The 17,878-nt window shown below is 40.1% G+C and overlaps 1 protein-coding gene across 1 annotated transcript in view; it reads right to left on the bottom strand.

Moving 5' to 3' along the window:
• The window catches only part of PARD3B (par-3 family cell polarity regulator beta), a 617,867-nt gene that overhangs the window by 331,477 nt on the left and 268,512 nt on the right, over positions 1 to 17,878 (bottom strand). The window contains exon 5 of the mRNA XM_074967987.1: positions 4,644 to 4,735. Within this exon, the coding sequence (XP_074824088.1) occupies positions 4,644 to 4,735 (92 nt within the window). The remainder of the gene's footprint in view (positions 1 to 4,643; positions 4,736 to 17,878) is intronic.

The raw sequence follows: 17,878 nt of genomic DNA, 5'->3' as shown, positions 1-17,878 counted from the left end.
ATTGTTTTTAAATACATCAAATCTCTTGCATTTAAACAAGTTTAAAATTGTGATACGCATGAATAAGGTATTTTCTGCCAGAAGATTAATTTACTGCAGCTTTTTATCTGATTAGGATCCCTTTCCTACTCCCCGCTTTCAAATCTGGCCACCATGATCCTTGAATTCATCAGTCCCAGACTGGATATGGTAGCTCACTGTATGTGTGACTGCAGGTAGAAGCAACACAGAAAGAGTTTGTTACAAACAGATCATCCCTTTGTTCTGGCCCCTCCATTGGCTCCTAATCTGCTTCCCCTGCCTGTTCAAGCTTTGATTTCAATGTTCAAAGTCCTCAATGGATCAAGACCCAACTCCTATTGCATCTCTCCATCCATGAACTGCCAGAGAGTTTACAAAACTCAAGATGAATCATATAAGATCTGGAGATCAACTATTCTCATTCAATGGCTGTGAAATGAGCTTCCAGACAAAGTCAGACTAATTCAGAGTTTGACCAGTTTATGGGCATGCTATAAGACCCTGCTATGTGTGAAAGTCTTCACACCACAACCAGAATGAGGTGCAGGATACAGAGATTAAATGAAAACAAACAATATAGCCTCCTTTACTAGGGGGAAAGAGAAGTGGAGAAGACTCCATGAACTAGAGACCTCACTTTGTAAGTCTAATTTACTCGGGAAGCACCTCAATAATGCAAAAAGACAAGTGATTGATAGCTGGAGGAGATGCAGACAATTATGAAGAACCCTGAGTAGAGGCAGGGTCTTGGTTATCTTGATAAGCAACATGTTGTCAAATAAGAACAATATGACTCAGGGAAGAAGTGACATTATCAAAAACACACTGGGTACCAGCGTAAGGACAACAATAATCATAGAATCATAGAATATCAGGGTTGGAAGGGACCCCAGAAGGTCATCTAGTCCAACCCCCTGCTCGAAGCAGGACCAATTCCCAGTTAAATCATCCCAGCCAGGGCTTTGTCAAGCCTGACCTTAAAAACTTCTAAGGAAGGAGATTCTACCACCTCCCTAGGTAACGCATTCCAGTGTTTCACCACCCTCTTAGTGAAAAAGTTTTTCCTAATATCCAATCTAAACCTCCCCCATTGCAACTTGAGACCATTACTCCTCGTTCTGTCATCTGCTACCATTGAGAACAGTCTAGAGCCATCCTCTTTGGAACCCCCTTTCAGGTAGTTGAAAGCAGCTATCAAATCCCCCCTCATTCTTCTCTTCTGCAGACTAAACAATCCCAGCTCCCTCAGCCTCTCTTCATAAGTCATGTGCTCTAGACCCCTAATCATTTTTGTTGCCCTTCGCTGGACTCTCTCCAATTTATCCACATCCTTCTTGTAGTGGGGGGCCCAAAACTGGACACAGTACTCCAGATGAGGCCTCACCAGTGTCGAATAGAGGGGAACGATCACATCCCTCGATCTGCTCGCTATGCCCCTACTTATACATCCCAAAATGCCATTGGCCTTCTTGGCAACAAGGGCACACTGTTGACTCATATCCAGCTTCTCGTCCACTGTCACCCCTAGGTCCTTTTCCGCAGAACTGCTGCCTAGCCATTCGGTCCCTAGTCTGTAGCGGTGCATTGGATTCTTCCATCCTAAGTGCAGGACCCTGCACTTATCCTTATTGAACCTCATCAGATTTCTTTTCATGAATATAATCTTTTCTTTTCATGATATAATCATGAATATATCGTGAGCAGGGCCTGATGATCCCATTAATTTGTAATTGGGATTAAAGAGACATTAAAGAAACAAATGAATGCACAGATTTGGCGATGCATAATAATTACAGCAGGTGAAACAGGCTGTAGCAGCCTTTCACTAAATTTTATAAAAAACATTGGCAACCAAGCTGACTAGGTTCAATACATGTCTGATGAACGCTAAACAGCAAGCATATAGCTTGGAGACCTGGCAGGTGTATAGCAAGCTGGAAAAAAACTTTGATACCGCTTCACAACAACGTTACCATTCTACAAATAGACTGATGCCAGAAAGGATTTAAAAAGAAACTGGAAATTGCCATACCATCCAGGTGATGACCAGGGCCCCAAAGAGGGTGGCTAAACAAACAAACAAAACAAATCAGACAGATGGGTTGAAGACCACGGCCTTCCCCAATGTTCCTTAAAAGAGGAGAAAGCCAGACACAACATGAAATGACAAAGACAGAGAAGCATCTGTATTGATACGGAAAAAGAAATTGGTGATGTGCCCTAAAAGGAAAGATGACCTGATAGCCTGGGGCTTGTGAGACCTGGGTTCAATTCCCTGCCAGGCAACAGACTTCCTGTGTGATCTGGGCAAGTCCTTACTGTGTGATTTGTCTCAGTTCCCCACCTGTAAAATGGGGATAATAGTGCTTCCCTACTTCACATGGGAGTTGTAAGAACAACACATTAAACATTGCGATAGGCTCAGGTACTAGAGTGATGGGGACCATATAAGCATGACAGATAAATTAGATAAGAAATCTTCATGACAATGCTGATTACAGTAAGGCAAATTTCAAGAGCTCAGAAATCATGAGTCAGACTCTCAGAAATCATGAGAGATTGGTGGCTATCTTACTAGCTTTAGCCCCATTGACAGTCATAGAAGATGGTGGCCATTCTGAATAAGAGAAAATTTGTGAATTGGCAGCCTTTCATCACGTTTTCATGAGACAGGTTAAACAATACCCCGAAATTGCTAGACATGATAAAAATCAGAGAAGTTGGCAATACTGTGATTAGAAAACAGATTTCAAAACAAAGACTACTCAATAAGGAGGAAAAAGTATTCCATGAACAGGCTGTCATATGTCCAGAAGGGTCCTAAAAAGAGTGTGAAACAGTGGTTAAATATCCCTGTGGCATCCTGTGTCATTTACATGAATATACATCTACTCTGTAAGGAGGATAGGGAAGGGGAAATCTTTATTTAGATTTAGAGCACCATACGATGGTACAGAAGATGTACAAAACAAATGTGGAGAAAAACAAGTTTACTGCTTCTAATAGCTTATTATCCAACTCTGCTAAAGTGTGAAACACAGGACAACAATTTAGTCACAAGAAGTCGGAGACAATTTCAGAGTGAATCAGTGTAATAAGCTTACATGAAAGAAGTAGATTTTAAGGAGGTATTTAAAAGTAGAAAATGGAAGGTGCTTAGTACACAGAAATAGTAGGTGATTCCAAGCATAGGAGCAGACTTAAGGAAGGCAAAGATGAATGAGATGGCACGGAGTGGAATGAGCAAAAGAGAGAACAAAATGAAAGCAAAAACGTATGTGGGGATGGAGTTTTACACATACTGCTCAGGGCTTTTAGTTCATACAGTTTTGACAACTGACTAGAAAATGCAAAATTATAGTAAAGGATTATTTGCCTTCACCAAAATTGAGCTGTTAGTTTGATTATGATATCTTAGCAGTCATGTTTAGTTTTCCAAAGTACATCTTTTAGTTCACAGTTAGGCAATGTACTGTCATAACTAGTTTTCTACAATAAAGAATATTAATGGACACCAGATTATTTCACATTCTAAAAAGTGACTTCACAGTACTGTGATTCATACAAATAACTTCTCAAGATTAAGATTTAACCTGGCATAAGGACAGGTGAACACTAGCATGGAATCATTTTGCTCTGAACTCACTAGGCTAAGTCCTTAATGAAGTTCAGCCTGCCATCAGTTATATTAGTGGATGATCTGATCCACCTTGAAACTTGATGACTTTGGTTCAGTGGGTTTACACAAAGGTTATTTTTTGTTTTGGTTCACATTCTGAGTTTTGCTTAGAATTTCAGATTGGAAGAAACCCAAAAACTCAAAGTGAAACACCACCTAGTTTCCCCAAGTTTCATACCAAATCTTGCATGGTTTCCAACCCAAATTGTAAATCATCTTTATTTCACTCAAAACTTGGCCTAAGTTTACCCTTTCAGCAGTCTTTCCCAGACAGTCAGAAAAACTAACAGACATCTTAGATCACAACAACCGTGTTAGACTTCTGCACCAGCTATCTCCTGCCTAGTATAACTGAAAGAAAGAGGAGTTACTCATCTGACTGTCCTAGAAGAACAGGTCTCACAAAAGGTGCCTCTGCAAATTTGCCTATCCTGCACAATGGATGATCTAGATATAGCATTTTACCGGTTATAAAAGTGCATCTACAAATATAATAAAAGTCTAAAAAGCAACTGAAGAAATAACCTTAATAATAAAAACAGAGATGGCATTTTAACCAAGAAAATTATTTACTTTTTGTGGGACATTAAGGATCAGAGGAGTCTTTATTTGTTTAGATACATGCACTCCACCTATCTTAGTCTTTAAGCTGCTTGTGAAATTGATTAAAAAAGCAAAACACGAACATATAAAAGAGCAGCATATTTCTTCCTTCCCCCATAACCCACAATCAGTCAGAACATACAATACAGGTCAAAGTCACTAACATTCATCATCCAAGGTAAAAGATACAGTGGAGTGAATTTTCAGGGTGGAAAGGAAAAAAGGAGGAAGGCACTATGATGAGCACATGTACTTAAAATAAAAATGACAGTCTTCTTGTCCTGTATGCTGGGAAACATATTCATGAATCAATATTAAATAGAAGGTTTAATACTCATACCTGAAAGTGAACTTGGCCTTCTGAGATGTCAGCTGTTCAGTGTGCCCAGTGAGATCCATTTCTCCATCTTCAAAAGATAACTGTGTTGCACCCTATTGAGAGAGTCACATTTTGAAATAAAATATATTTTGATGGGTTTGAAACAATAGTTGTATGATATTTGAATCTCCGCTTGAAATGGAAAACAAGAACAAGCAGAAGTATCTCAGCATTCCAGTTGGCAGTGGAAATGAGAGGTTCTGTTCTATATATAGAATGTAAGGCACTCTGCTGTTTCTCTGAGCACTTTGTATCTGAGGTGTTTTCCTTACCGAACAGAGTCCTTCGCACTTACAATGACTTTCTGGCTTAATACTCTGGGAAGTCCATCATCATTATCTGCTTTCAGAACTCAAATGCTAACATACTGTACAGTAATCAAGGCCACATGTATTCTACAGTACATTAGGTCTATATTATAGAGCGGCAATCTCCCCTGCCCAAACTTATTTGGCTTGTTGAGGGATTTGGTGAGGCGCCTCCTCTTTCATCTTGTGGTTGTGCCCTAATTCCTCATTTTCTTCCCCTTCCCTGAGTGGCTCATTTCCTCCCCAAATTTACATGGTCCATTGGTGACTCAGATATGCTCAGTGCCTGCCAGGTCAGAACGGAAGGGGATCAGAGAGGAGGAAAACTGATTCTGTTGGTGCCCAGCTCACTTGGCCATCTTGCCCCACAAGTCTAGATTTCCTCTACCCTCATTAGTCGGACAGAGGCATAACATACTCATGTGGCCCCCACAGCGCTCTCCAAGTTAAAGAGACAGTGCAGAAGCTGCAGACTAGAGCTTGCATACCCAAAAAGCTCCTTGGGAACAGAAAAAGCCTTCTGGCTTCCCCAATGCTATTTGCCAGAGGATGAGGGGGAATGGCTGGAGGGAAAGGGTTGTGAAAAATCACCGAAACTCTGGAAGAAAGAAAGTACCTGAAGCTGAATTTTTCTGGTGCTTCTGAGCTCCATAGAGGTACAGATCTGGCCTGAAACTCTCACTTTTTCTGATCCAGAGCCACCTCCTCAGCCAATGATCAACTGGCTGGCTTTGAAGAAACCCAATAGCTTTGGCTCTTCAGTATCTGCTTTTGCAATAGTGCTACAGCAAGGAGAATATTTACGTGGTAAAAGCAGTTTTTTGCAACAACCTCACAGAAAAGAATGTTACGCAGCCATTTGACCAGACACAAAATATGTTGCACACAGGGACCTGGCATTAACGCCAAAGCACTTTGGAAACTATCATTTAACTTTCTGTTCCAGAACCTCATCTTCTTTGTGTTTGCTTTTTTCTTTATTGGGAAGGGGAAGAGGTACCAAAGAGATAAGACCACTGTCAGCTTGTGATGTATTAGCTTTAATGTACTGTACTTCACTGTGACCCTCATGGCAATAATGTAAACAGAGCAAAATCCATAACAAAGACCTTCCTTGGAGAGGTCACTTCTGCCAGCTCTTGTAACAGGAATATAGCTGGAAGATATAAATCTTCAGATGTCAGCACACAAAGAGAATTCAATTCATTGTTTGATCTTAACCAGATAAAAACTAAAGTTAATTTTTTTCCCCAATGGAACACTTTCTTCCAGTGTATATTCTTACTGTTACCAAGTTGTCTTCAGATAACCAGAGTGGCAAGGTTGTATGCCAAATCTAAAAACAATAGCAGCTGGACTGGTTATTCTATTTCTCAATAATAAGAGCTTACGGCCTAAGAAGAAACTATGTTATAACTTTCCATTTCTCTCAGAAATATGATTTTGTAAGACTGGTATTGTTGAGGTCAATATATATATAGTGTCTCGATTTCTATGACAAGTTGTTCAGTTTATAAGTAACAAGGGAAAAAAAGATGGATTTTTCTTGCAAGCTAAGCTTGGAATTGGTAGATCAAGCTGGGTTTTATCTTGTTCATGAACTATTCTGTAAGTGGAATCTAACATAGCGACAGAATTGTTGCCTAATCTGAATAGAAGTCAGCTCACTCCAATGTAGAATAGCAAAACCAATACAGCTAATAAGAATAAAAGCTATTTTTTGTAATTAAAGTAAGTAAATAACACTGAGTACACAGAGGAGGCAGATATTTTGCAGTCATTTTCATAGTGGAACCACTCTTCAAGGGACAATTCTCTGATAAACTCTGAGAATTCCCTACTCTGTATTATCTCATAAATCAACAAAGCAATCTCAAACAAAGGGTAAGTGATGCAAATCTGACGCACAGTCTCCAAGCGATGACTTCTACTTCCTAGCAAATCCAGCCTTGATGGCAATAAGGTCCACAAGCACACAAACTTAATTAACAAGAATGTACGAGATCTAGCAACTCACTAGTAAAGCAAACCCTATAACAACATGGTAATACTGGTGCTGAAGACGCTCTTGCCTTTGTATAGGGTTGGCAATAGTAACACAAATAGAAATATCAGAATTTGATCTCATACTGCACCTTTTACTCACAAGTATTCCTAGATTTTAAGACATAAAGGACCTTTTGGATCACCTGATCTCCAGCATAACAAAGACCTTAGAACCTCACCCTGTAATTTCTGCATCAAACCCAGTACTTCTGTTTGAGCTGTACTCTCAACTCAAAGACATAAGGCACTCAATCACAACAGTCATCATTAGGAGCTGAAAAATAGTACAAACGCAGCCTTACATATTAAAATCTCTTATTGACAGAGGGAAGGTGGAACAGAACACTGAGTTTACAATCTGAGAAGTGGCATGGAATCTCTTGTTTCAGGGCGATAATCATCAGAAATGGACAGAAGGGAATTCCACATAATACCTCAGCTAACCTGTAGAACTGTACTAGGTTTAAGCCCATCACCTTCTGGCCCAAATGAGAGAATGCTAGCGCATAAGCTTATGGCAATATGAGAACCATTAAAAAAATAATAAATAATCCCACAATAATGCTTCCAGAGCTGATTTTAGATTTTTCAACAGCAGCAGAAGTAATAACTGTGTCACCACATAATTTACTCAGAGTCAACTGACAGCATAATACAAAAGCACTACAGGTTTTATTCTGCAAATAAGGAGTATAACATGCTAAATCACGTGGTGAAAGGAAAGTCATGAAATTGCACATATCTAAAAATAGGGAAAATATTTTTACTTTCAATTTAAGAAATTTAAAGAAAGTGCTGTTAAAAACCATGTCTTTCAAATTAGAACCAGAAGGGAGAAAACAAGCCTTCCGTAATATAGTCAACTTTGAAACCTATCCTCTTGACCAGTCCTGTACAAACACATATAACCCAAATGCTTGAAAATTTCTTGTATTCCTTTATCTACAGCTCTCAAATTGTGCACGCCTGCATGTGCCTGAGAGAGAGAGAGCGCGCGTGTAAACCATTGACTGAGATATATCAGAAACCCTTATCTTTCCTTCTCAACAAAAAATACCATGTTTAGACTTGTTGTACATTACACACAATATTGAAAAGATGTTAGAGATAACCAGGCAAACAGGTGTAAAAATGTTCCATTACAGCGCTAGCATGATAAAATGGCTACTTACCTTTTATTGTGATTCTTCAACAGCATTGTGTCTGCATAGTCACACTAGAGAGGAATGCGTCCCCAACCCAGCAATGCTCAACTTCAGAAATATTCAGAGCTCAGGTTATCAAAGGACCCCCAACTACCTCAATTCCTCCTGGTAAACCAAGAATGCTGTAAGATTAGTAGTTACAGGCAATGGGGAAGATGGGCAGACAGTGTGAAAATGCTCATACATCACTCTTGAAAAGCTACAGTTATGACAAGTAACCATAATTTTCTTCTTGTGTTCCAGTCAATGGCAGAGACACAGCGTGGTTTCCTACCTCCACAGGAGTTCTGCCACCATTGTTTTCAATATTAGCATTGAGTGGGTGATGGATAAGCTTGAGGAGGCAGCTGTCGATGCTGCTGAGCTGAGCACTATTCTGTTTTGAGATCTTGAATAAGCCAATGACATTTCTTGTTGGCTCAGTTTGGTGAATCGCTGCACGGACAGGTCAATCTTGACGGGCAAGAAGCAGTACGCATAGGTCTGGTTATTTATCAGGATAAAACAAAGACCCTGACCATCACTGTCATGCAGCCTCCAGCTCCAGATTATAACCAGCTCAGTATTAACCTGTCCGGACAGGACATCGGGAAAGTGGTAACTGTTGAGGACTTGGGCAGCATCATAGACAGTACTGGAGGATGCTCAAGAGATGTAGACACCTGTATAGCAGCAGCTGCCACCATATTTTTGGCCCTTCAGCAACCTCTGTGGCAATGCCACAACATCAAAGCTTGCTACAAAGTTGCAGATCAATAGAACCTTGGTTATACCAACTTTGTTGCATAGCAGCAAAACATGGCACTGACGAAGTCTGAAGAGCATTGGATTGACATTTTCAATTCTTGTTGTGTTTGCCAACTGCTCCACATTAAGTGTCAGGAGGAGATCAGAAATGAGGATATTCTAAGCCAAACACAGCAATTGCCTCCATCATCAGCACTGGTTCGGCTTAGGCAGCTTTCTTGGTATGGACATGTTATTAGAATGGAAGTCCAACTAATTCTGAAGCGTCTTTACCAAAGAATGCCGCTACACAGCTGGAGATCAGGTGGTCACCAAAAGCTTCAGAGGTGCGATAAGATTTCCAGGGATGGACAAACTGAATATCCAGCCAGACTACCGTAAGAACCTATCTAAAGATCATTCTGGGAGCTGCTCAGTCTGCTAGGCGGCCACATTCCGTTGGGATTTGCCATGATGATGATGGTTCCCAAAACAAGTCTCAGAATCAGATGCTGAGTTGAGAGAGTAGTGCTGTATAAATGTCTGAAGAAAACCCCAGGTGGCAGCCCTGCAGCAGGAACACCTTGCACCTAAAGCATAAGGTGTGCATTTAACACTATCTTTTATCAATCTGAAGAATGCAAATGAATATATGCATCAACTAGGGGAGTTTATGTACATATAGACAAAGCCCAAAGTGAAATATCTTGATTTGGAACGTAATTTTAATTGAAAGAGTTAAAAATGAAAATAGTTATTTGAAGTTCAAGCTTACAGTGCTGCATCCCTTGAGGACACAGGCTTTTATTAACAAAGGAAACGCAGTACCAGAAAATCCTAATCCTAAAAGTAAAAGGTCACAAAGCAGCAGCAGCAGGTTATAGCTCTTTATTTCCTTATTTGGCCAATAACAGCCCTCCTTTCAAGAAAGTTCAGCAGGAGTTCAGATCTTACCAACCTAACAAACAGAAACATGCAAGGAAATTTGTGGGCTTAAAGGGATACTTAGTTTACAAATGCAGGAAATGTATCATCTGTTGCTCTCACAGACAAGTTTAATTACCACATTTAAAAAGTGAACATTTTTAGCAACACTTTCAGGATCAGGAGAGCATTTTTGACAGCCAGAATGAGTTTAAACACCGCAGCACTATTTTTAGCTTTAAAAATAAACACTTTCATAAATATTCCCAAACCAATTAGCAGCAGCTAGAAAGTAAAGGTGTTTACATTTAGTTAGGACTAGACCCAACAATTTACAGACTGCACATAAGAAACAAAAGAGCACAAGCCCAATCTACTATCAAGGGGTGAATATAAATTTTCCCTTTTTAATTTTAAAATATTTTAACTTAACCTTAATGTAAATCAGTTGAACCACAGAGACACACGTGCCACTGAAAACTGTTCAAAAACACCTGCTGTACAGCTTTTAAGATTTTGAAAGTATGATTCCACGTCTTAATGCATTTCCTCAGAAAAACGTAACATTTTTTCCACCGTGTGTGTGTGTATAAAAATCAAAGGAAGCACTCCTTGTTGAATTACAATAACCAGTGTCTTTTATTATTACATTACTACTACAGGTATCAGATCCAAAAACCCTAGAAATATTGGAAAGGGTTCAGAATCCAAACCTTGTCTGTGTTGTCCTGCTGCACATTTAGTGTCCCTAATTCTACAATGGGCCTAATCTAAACCTTGGATGCCAACACTTCTCAGTTTTAGGTGGGAAAAATAATTGGGAGGAGGTATTCAAACTCAGGACTCCAATCTAAATAACTGATCTCAGGCTCATTTCTAACTACTGCAGCATTATTACTACAAAACTTCTACTGGTATTTTAAGTTTATAGGTCCAGCCCTAATCCAGTAGCATTTAGGCAAATAGTTTAACAACATAAAAGTCTGTATGAAGTAGCTTACAGTTAAATATTACCAGTTGCCTAATTCCGAGTAAATTTTAACTGGTTATTAAGAAAGCACCACAGGGAAAGCTAATATCTAGGAACATTAAACAGACATTTACTTTAAATTAAATTAACCATTAGCTATTTCTTCTTCTACAGAGTAAGGATATTTTAAAGCTAGACAATATATTGACTGATGACGTATTTTACAAAATAAGCAATCTGTTCTTTGCCATCTCTGTAGAAGAAAGGATGCATCAACTAAAAAAAGAAGACATTTTTAAACAGCAAAGAAAAAACACAAGCCTGCTGTGTATTAAATATACTTTGGTGGACTACACAAAAGATTAAACTCATTTAGGTACCAGAAACAAAAACTACTGAAGTCAAGATCAGCATTTCATCCGTTCAGCAAATCTTTCAACATTAGGCTATCACAACCCTGTCTGTCTCTACCCACACAGTAACAAATAAAAGGAGAAAAGAGCTGTCTGAAATAGATGTTTGCAAGCAGAATGTTTAGTACTGCATATGTAGAGCTAAAAGAGGCTTCAAGAGAATTCTGGCTTCATTTTAACACCTTGCTATTTATTTCTTCCACTAAATTCAAACATGAAACTAGTCTCTTGAAAAACAGACAGTCAGAGAAAAATGTATTTCTGAGCATGCTCTTAATTGCAAAGTCCATCTTAAAGATGAAGATGTTGACTGATGGACATCTAATCTGCCATATTTTAACTAATATTTTTAGAACTGTAAATATATATTTTTAAAAGAATGAAACATTCCTAATTGTACAACATCCATTCGTCTAGGAGCCCCATATCATAACTACCATCAAAACATCAACTAGACTCTTTTTTAAATTAGTCAAACTAATGTACATGCCAGTCAATAAAATACTGCTAAACCGAAGGAAAAGATGGCAATATTTTCTACTGGACTTTTCCAATCTTTCCAGAAGTGCTTAATGTAGATGATTCTGCCACCATAAAACGTGATATGTATTTTTAAACAGCCCGCAATACTTCCATTTCACTTACTGATTAAACTATATCATCCTCTTAACCATTCAGAATAAAATTAATTTGAAATGGATAACTGATGGAATTGTGCAGTGTCTACAAATGCAATTAATCACTTGATGAAGATGATTTTAGGGCAGGCATAGACAACAAATATGAAAACATGAATCTTAAAGCTTCTTTCACTTTTGTCAATTGAAATGTATTCCACTGGACTACTTGATATGATTTGGGAAAGTAGAATGAGGCCAGTTGGTAGATTGATTAAGCAAAGGGCTCATTTTAAAAAAGTAGAAAAAATGTACTTCTTCAGATGTTCTTAACAGAAGTGATCTGATGTTTAGTAACTATGTTTAGGCCATATATATTTTGACTTCCAGCAACATGTGGTAAGTCGAGAAATGGTGACAGCAACATTTCCCCCCCACGACTACACAGGGATTTCCTGAATGTCTGCAAGTGCCACTAGAGGCTCCAATTCAATAAGACAGTTCCTAAGCATCTGCTTAGGTAATCAGTGGGACTACTCATGTGCTTAAAAGTTAAGCATGTGCTTAAGTACCTTGCTGAATTGGTGCCAGGATAAGAACTGGGAAAGGGAAGGAAAGAGGTAATGGTTAGGAACACCTGTTATGGTACCATCATCAAAATAACACTGGAAAACTTGACAAAAGGGGGCAAGGGGAGAGGAAACAAAAATTCAAATGAAAAAAACTTATTGGATGCAAAAAAAAAAAAAAAAAAAGGAAAAAAATCCTGCCCGTATTTATTTTAAAATATCTTAATCTGGGTTTAGTTATCAGTTTGGGTTTGCACACGTTCTTTGTGAGTTTTCTCTATTATAAGTATTAATCACTATGGTCAGTAATTTTAAATTCTAAATTAATAAAATTATACATATTGTGACAGGGCAAGGCCAGATGGCTATAGAAAAGTAGCAGGAGATAGATATATTATCTCCAGGCTAAACAAATCCCTGGTACCAGGATAAATTAAATGGCAGCTGCTCCAGGTCAACTAAGACACCTGGGGCCAATTAAGAACTTTCCAGAAGGCAGGGAGAAGGCTAGGTTGACTGGGAAACCTGAATCCAATCAGGGGCTGGCTGAAACTAGTTAAAAGCCTCCCAGTTAGTCAGGTGGGTGTGGATGTCAGGAGCTGTGGGAGGAAGTTGTGCTGTTGGAGAGACTGAGCAGTACACACCATATCAGGCACAAGGAAGGAAGCCCTGAGGTAAGGGTGAAGTAGAGCCTGAGGAAGGGGGAGCTGCTGTGGGGAAGTAGCCCAGGGAATTGTACATGTCATGTTTCTAAAAGGTCAGCTACCATAGCTGATACTATTAGGGTCCCTGGGCTGGGGCCCGGAGTAGAGGGTGGGCCCGGGCTCCCCTGTCCCCCACCCCCAATTAATCACGGAGACTGGGAGACAACAGAGACTGTGCAAGGAAGGATAGCTTCTCCTCACCTCCCTTGCTGACTTATGATGAAAATGGCTCAGTAGACTGTGACCGTTGTCTCTAGAGAGAGAAGAATTACGTGGAGGGTCACAGCAAGCCTCTGAGGCTAGTGAAATCTGCCAAGAAATGTGGGACCCATGGACACAAGGACAGAGCTTTGTGTCAATATACAGTATGTTAGATATCTTTTAAAATTAAACCATGCTGTCATTGGAAAGTTTCTGCTACAGTAAAAACTCTACACAGCTATACTGCACAAGGGCCAATGTAAATATTTGAAAATTCAGGCATTGCATCATGACACTTGCAGAAATAATCATAACATGAAAAGCTGGATAGAGGCTGCTTTATATCTCACCCTAAAATACTGAAGGCCAGAGAAATACTGTTCTGTGTACATTTGAATGTAGTATAACAATGTGTATCTTAAAGATCTTTGTACAGAACTATACAAAATCTGAGATGGTGTAGAAATAATATTATTTGAGCTCCTTCAAAGGAAAGGGATTATGATGCAAGTGAAGAGTAAATTATGCATTTAAACAGATTTAAGTAGAGCAGGGATCATTTCAGGCCTGGAGAATTGTAACTAGTACACACAGCATTGGTCTGCCATCAAACTGTATAAAAGCTGCCAGGGCAATGAAACACAAGGCCTCAGCACCAAAATCAAAGGCCTCTTAACACTTAAGGTAAAGGACATTCTCCATTAGCTGTAATAGTATTAGGGTTCACACCTTTTTTAGTCAGTTGCTTTCTGAGGGAGGCTAGGAAGAACAGACAGAGCAAATCCTAGTGTAATTAAGCGCAGGGCTCAAAGGAAGAGAAAAATCAATACTAATATTGGTGATCATCATCAGAAATGATGTCACATCACTCCTCTGTACATAAAACATGTCATGACTTAAGTCCAGGGCTTGAGACTTGAGAGCTTCCAGGGCTACACATGAGCAGTCTCCAGGGTGGTATAAAAGCTGCCTTTTATAAGCCTGCTCCCAGCTTCAAGTCCCCCCTGCATCCAAACGTCCTCCCAGAGCCCACACTCCCACCCAATACTCTGTCCTCTCCTGCACCCCAAATCCCTCATCCTCCGCCCCAGAGCCCTGACCGCCCCCCTGCACCCCAACCCCATGCCCCATCCCGAAGCCCTCTTCCACACCCTGAACCTCTCATTTCTGGCCCCACCTGGAATCTGCACCCCCAGCCCAGAGCCCATACCCACACCCCAACCCTCCCCCGCCCCAGCCTGGGATGAAGAAAAGGAAACATTTGTGGAAAGAAAAAAACATAGCAGCTGTTTGAAGTTGCTCAGGGATTTGGAAGATTAAAATAAATCCCAGGAAGACAGAATGGGCCAGTCATGTGATTATATGAATCTAAGGGTATGTCTACACTACGAAATTAGGTCGAATTTACAGAAGTCGTTTTTTTAGAAATCGTTTTTATATATTTGAGTGTGTGTGTCCCTACAGAAAATGCTCTAAGTGCATTAAGTGCATTAACTCGGCGGAGTGCTTCCACAGTACCGAGGCAAGCGTCGACTTCCGGAGTGTTGCACTTTGGGTAGCTATCCCACAGTTCCCGCAATCTCCAGAAATTAGATTCAAAAGTTTGCGGTTCTTTTCCTGTCTACCTGGCCAGTGCATCTGAGTTGAGAGTGCTGTCCAGAGCAGTCACAATGGAGCACTCTGGGATAGCTTCCAGAGGCCAATACCATCGAATTGTGTCCACAGTACCCCAAATTAGATCCGGCAAGGCTGATTTAAGTGCTAATCCACTTGTCAGGGGTGGTGTAAGGAAATCGATTTTAAGAGCCCTTTAAGTCGGAAAAAAAGGGCTTCATTGTGTGGACGGGTGCAGGTTTACATTGATTTAACGCTGCTAAATTCAACCTAAAGTCCTAGTGTAGACCAGGGCTAATAAGCAGAGGTGTGTAATTAGACCTACATAATTTTTTTAAATAAGACTATCTTTCCACAGTTAGAAGCCTGCACTATATCACATACTAGATCAGCAAACTAACTGCAGAAAGAATTGTTTTGTTTTTTTTAAATGGGATGCATGTTAACGGAGAAAGTAAAGTAATTATTCAAAACGTATAAATCTATTATCAATCACTTACCCTAAGTGCTTCAAGAAAAAATAAAAATAAGACCTAAGGCAGAAGTCTTATGGATAATAAAAACTGCTCTATCTTTGAGCAACATAGATTTTACTTTGTAGATTTTCGAGCTTGTGTAAATAAAGCACTGAAAGCACTGCTAAGAGCCAGATATCACATGGGCAGGCACTGTGGATGGTTCCAGCTGTGCAAATGTACTTTTTTAATTTTAATACCTTATTTACCTTTTGGTCTTTTAATTAATTTGAAGTGGATTTAGTAGAAATGTGCTAGATTAACAGCCCTGCAAATCCATGACTTAATTTATTTATGGAAAATATGTACCAACACTAAACAGTGCAAGACAGTGAAGAACCAGGTATTATGAGTTTAAATTTACTGTTCCCACTGCTTCCCGCTTTTGGACATGAGAGGTTTGTATTCAAGTATGGTGCATAACCTTTGGACATTTGAGTTCCCACCAGAGTTGTTTTGGAGCATTCACATGGGAACAAAGATCACTCCGAAACTACGTTGGCTCCATAAACACTTACCTCTTTCCCAGCTGGATGGGAATTCCCTTGGGGCAATAAATAAGTGCAAAAATTAGCATTAAAACTCACATATATTTCTGCCAGGAAATCCACCAATTGGTCTCAGAGCAAATGAACAAAACTTAATGTCATCGCCTTCCAGCCTGACATGCCACCTCCAGCCCCTCAAAATCCAGAGCCCCAAACACTGTTTACATGAAGGACTTTCCCGCTGAGTGCATGGGGGAGGAGAAACAGGAAATTATTCTGTCATGTTGCCCACTCTGCACTTGTATTACTTTTGGGTACTTTGTGCTCATTTTCCTTTGCTCCCCACTGTAATATAAAGCAGCGTCTTTGAATTTAAAGGCATAGAATGGAGTATGTTATTTGAGAAAAAACATATGTATAATACATCTAGAGACATATCAGTTAGAGAGGGTGGATAGTCTATTTCCAGTTTGTGACATCTGTCCATTAAACAACAGAACTAAACTTGGTAGTTTTTATCCTCCACTTTTGTTTATTATTATTTGCATCTTGGCACTAAGACAACCTTAGTTCATTTTCAGCATTTGCACAAACTGCAAATAAATTTGCTTGTAAGACTTTAGCAATGAAAATTAGTGGAAGGGTGCTCAGAATATTCACACTGGAAATCTATATTTTATCTATCTAGTATATTTACAACTAGTATATTTGCAATTGAATGGTTTACATTAACAATATGTATGCATACATGACTTACCAAAAAACAATAAGTTTATTTTATTTCCTGAACTTCAGATATACAGTAACTCCTTGTGGTATTTATGTTCCTGAAAAACGCAACTTTAAGCAAAACGATGTTAAGCGAATCCAATTTCCCCATAAGAATTAAATGTAAATAAGGGGGGGCGGGGGAAAGGTTCAGGGAAACTTTTTTCACTAGACAAGAGACTCTGTGTGTGTGTGTGTGTGTGTGTGTGTGTGTGTATATACACACAGTAAGTTTTAAACACACAATTTAATACTGGTACACAGCGATGATGATTGTGAAGCTTGGTTGAGGTCGTGGAGCCAGAGGGTGGGATATTTCCCAGGGGATGCCTTACTGCTAAATGATGAACTAGCACTGGGCTGAGCCCTCAAGGGTTAACCCATTGTTGTTAATGTAGCCTCACACTCTACAAGGTAGCACGAATGGAGGAAGGGGAGCCAGCATGGCAGACAGAGACCCACTCCATGTGTGTGAGAGAGAGATGCGCATTGCCCCTTTAAGTACGCTAACACCACTCTAAGTACATTGCCTTTTTAAGTAAATCAGCAAGTTGAGACAGAAGCTGCTGCCAGGAAGCTCCCTCTGTCCTGAGCCCTGTCCTGTCCCCATCTGCTCTATGGAAATGGGGTAAGTGGGGTGCAGAAGCAGGGGGAGGGGGACACCCTGACATTAGCCTCCCTCTTCCCCCTCCTCTCCCCCCTGTCCTGCACAGCAAGCAGGAGGCTCATGGGAGCAGCTCCAAGGCAGAGGGCAGGAGCAGCACATGGCACTGGGGGGAGGGACAGCTGAATTGCCGGCAATTGATAGCCTGCTGGGCGGCTGCCACACAGGGAACTTAGGGGAATGGGGAGCTGACGGGGGGCTGCCGGTCCACCCTGGTTCCAAGCCCCCACCAGCTAGCTGCAATGGGCTGCTCTTCCTGCAAGCAGTGGACAAAGCAGACGGCTGCCAAACGACGTTATAAGGGAGCATTCCACAACTTTAAACGAGCATGTTCCTTAATTGATCAGCAACGTAATAACAAAACAACATTAACCAGGACGGCTTTAAGTGAGGAGTTACTGTACTTTTTTCTTTGTATTTCTGCCACAAGCAGCAGAAAACACCACTAAATGGCACTATTTGGG

Source organism: Natator depressus, chromosome 11, assembly GCF_965152275.1.
Source record: "Natator depressus isolate rNatDep1 chromosome 11, rNatDep2.hap1, whole genome shotgun sequence".
In the NCBI taxonomy this organism is placed as follows: Eukaryota; Metazoa; Chordata; order Testudines; family Cheloniidae; genus Natator; species Natator depressus.
This window is presented reverse-complemented; position numbering and strand designations above follow the sequence as displayed.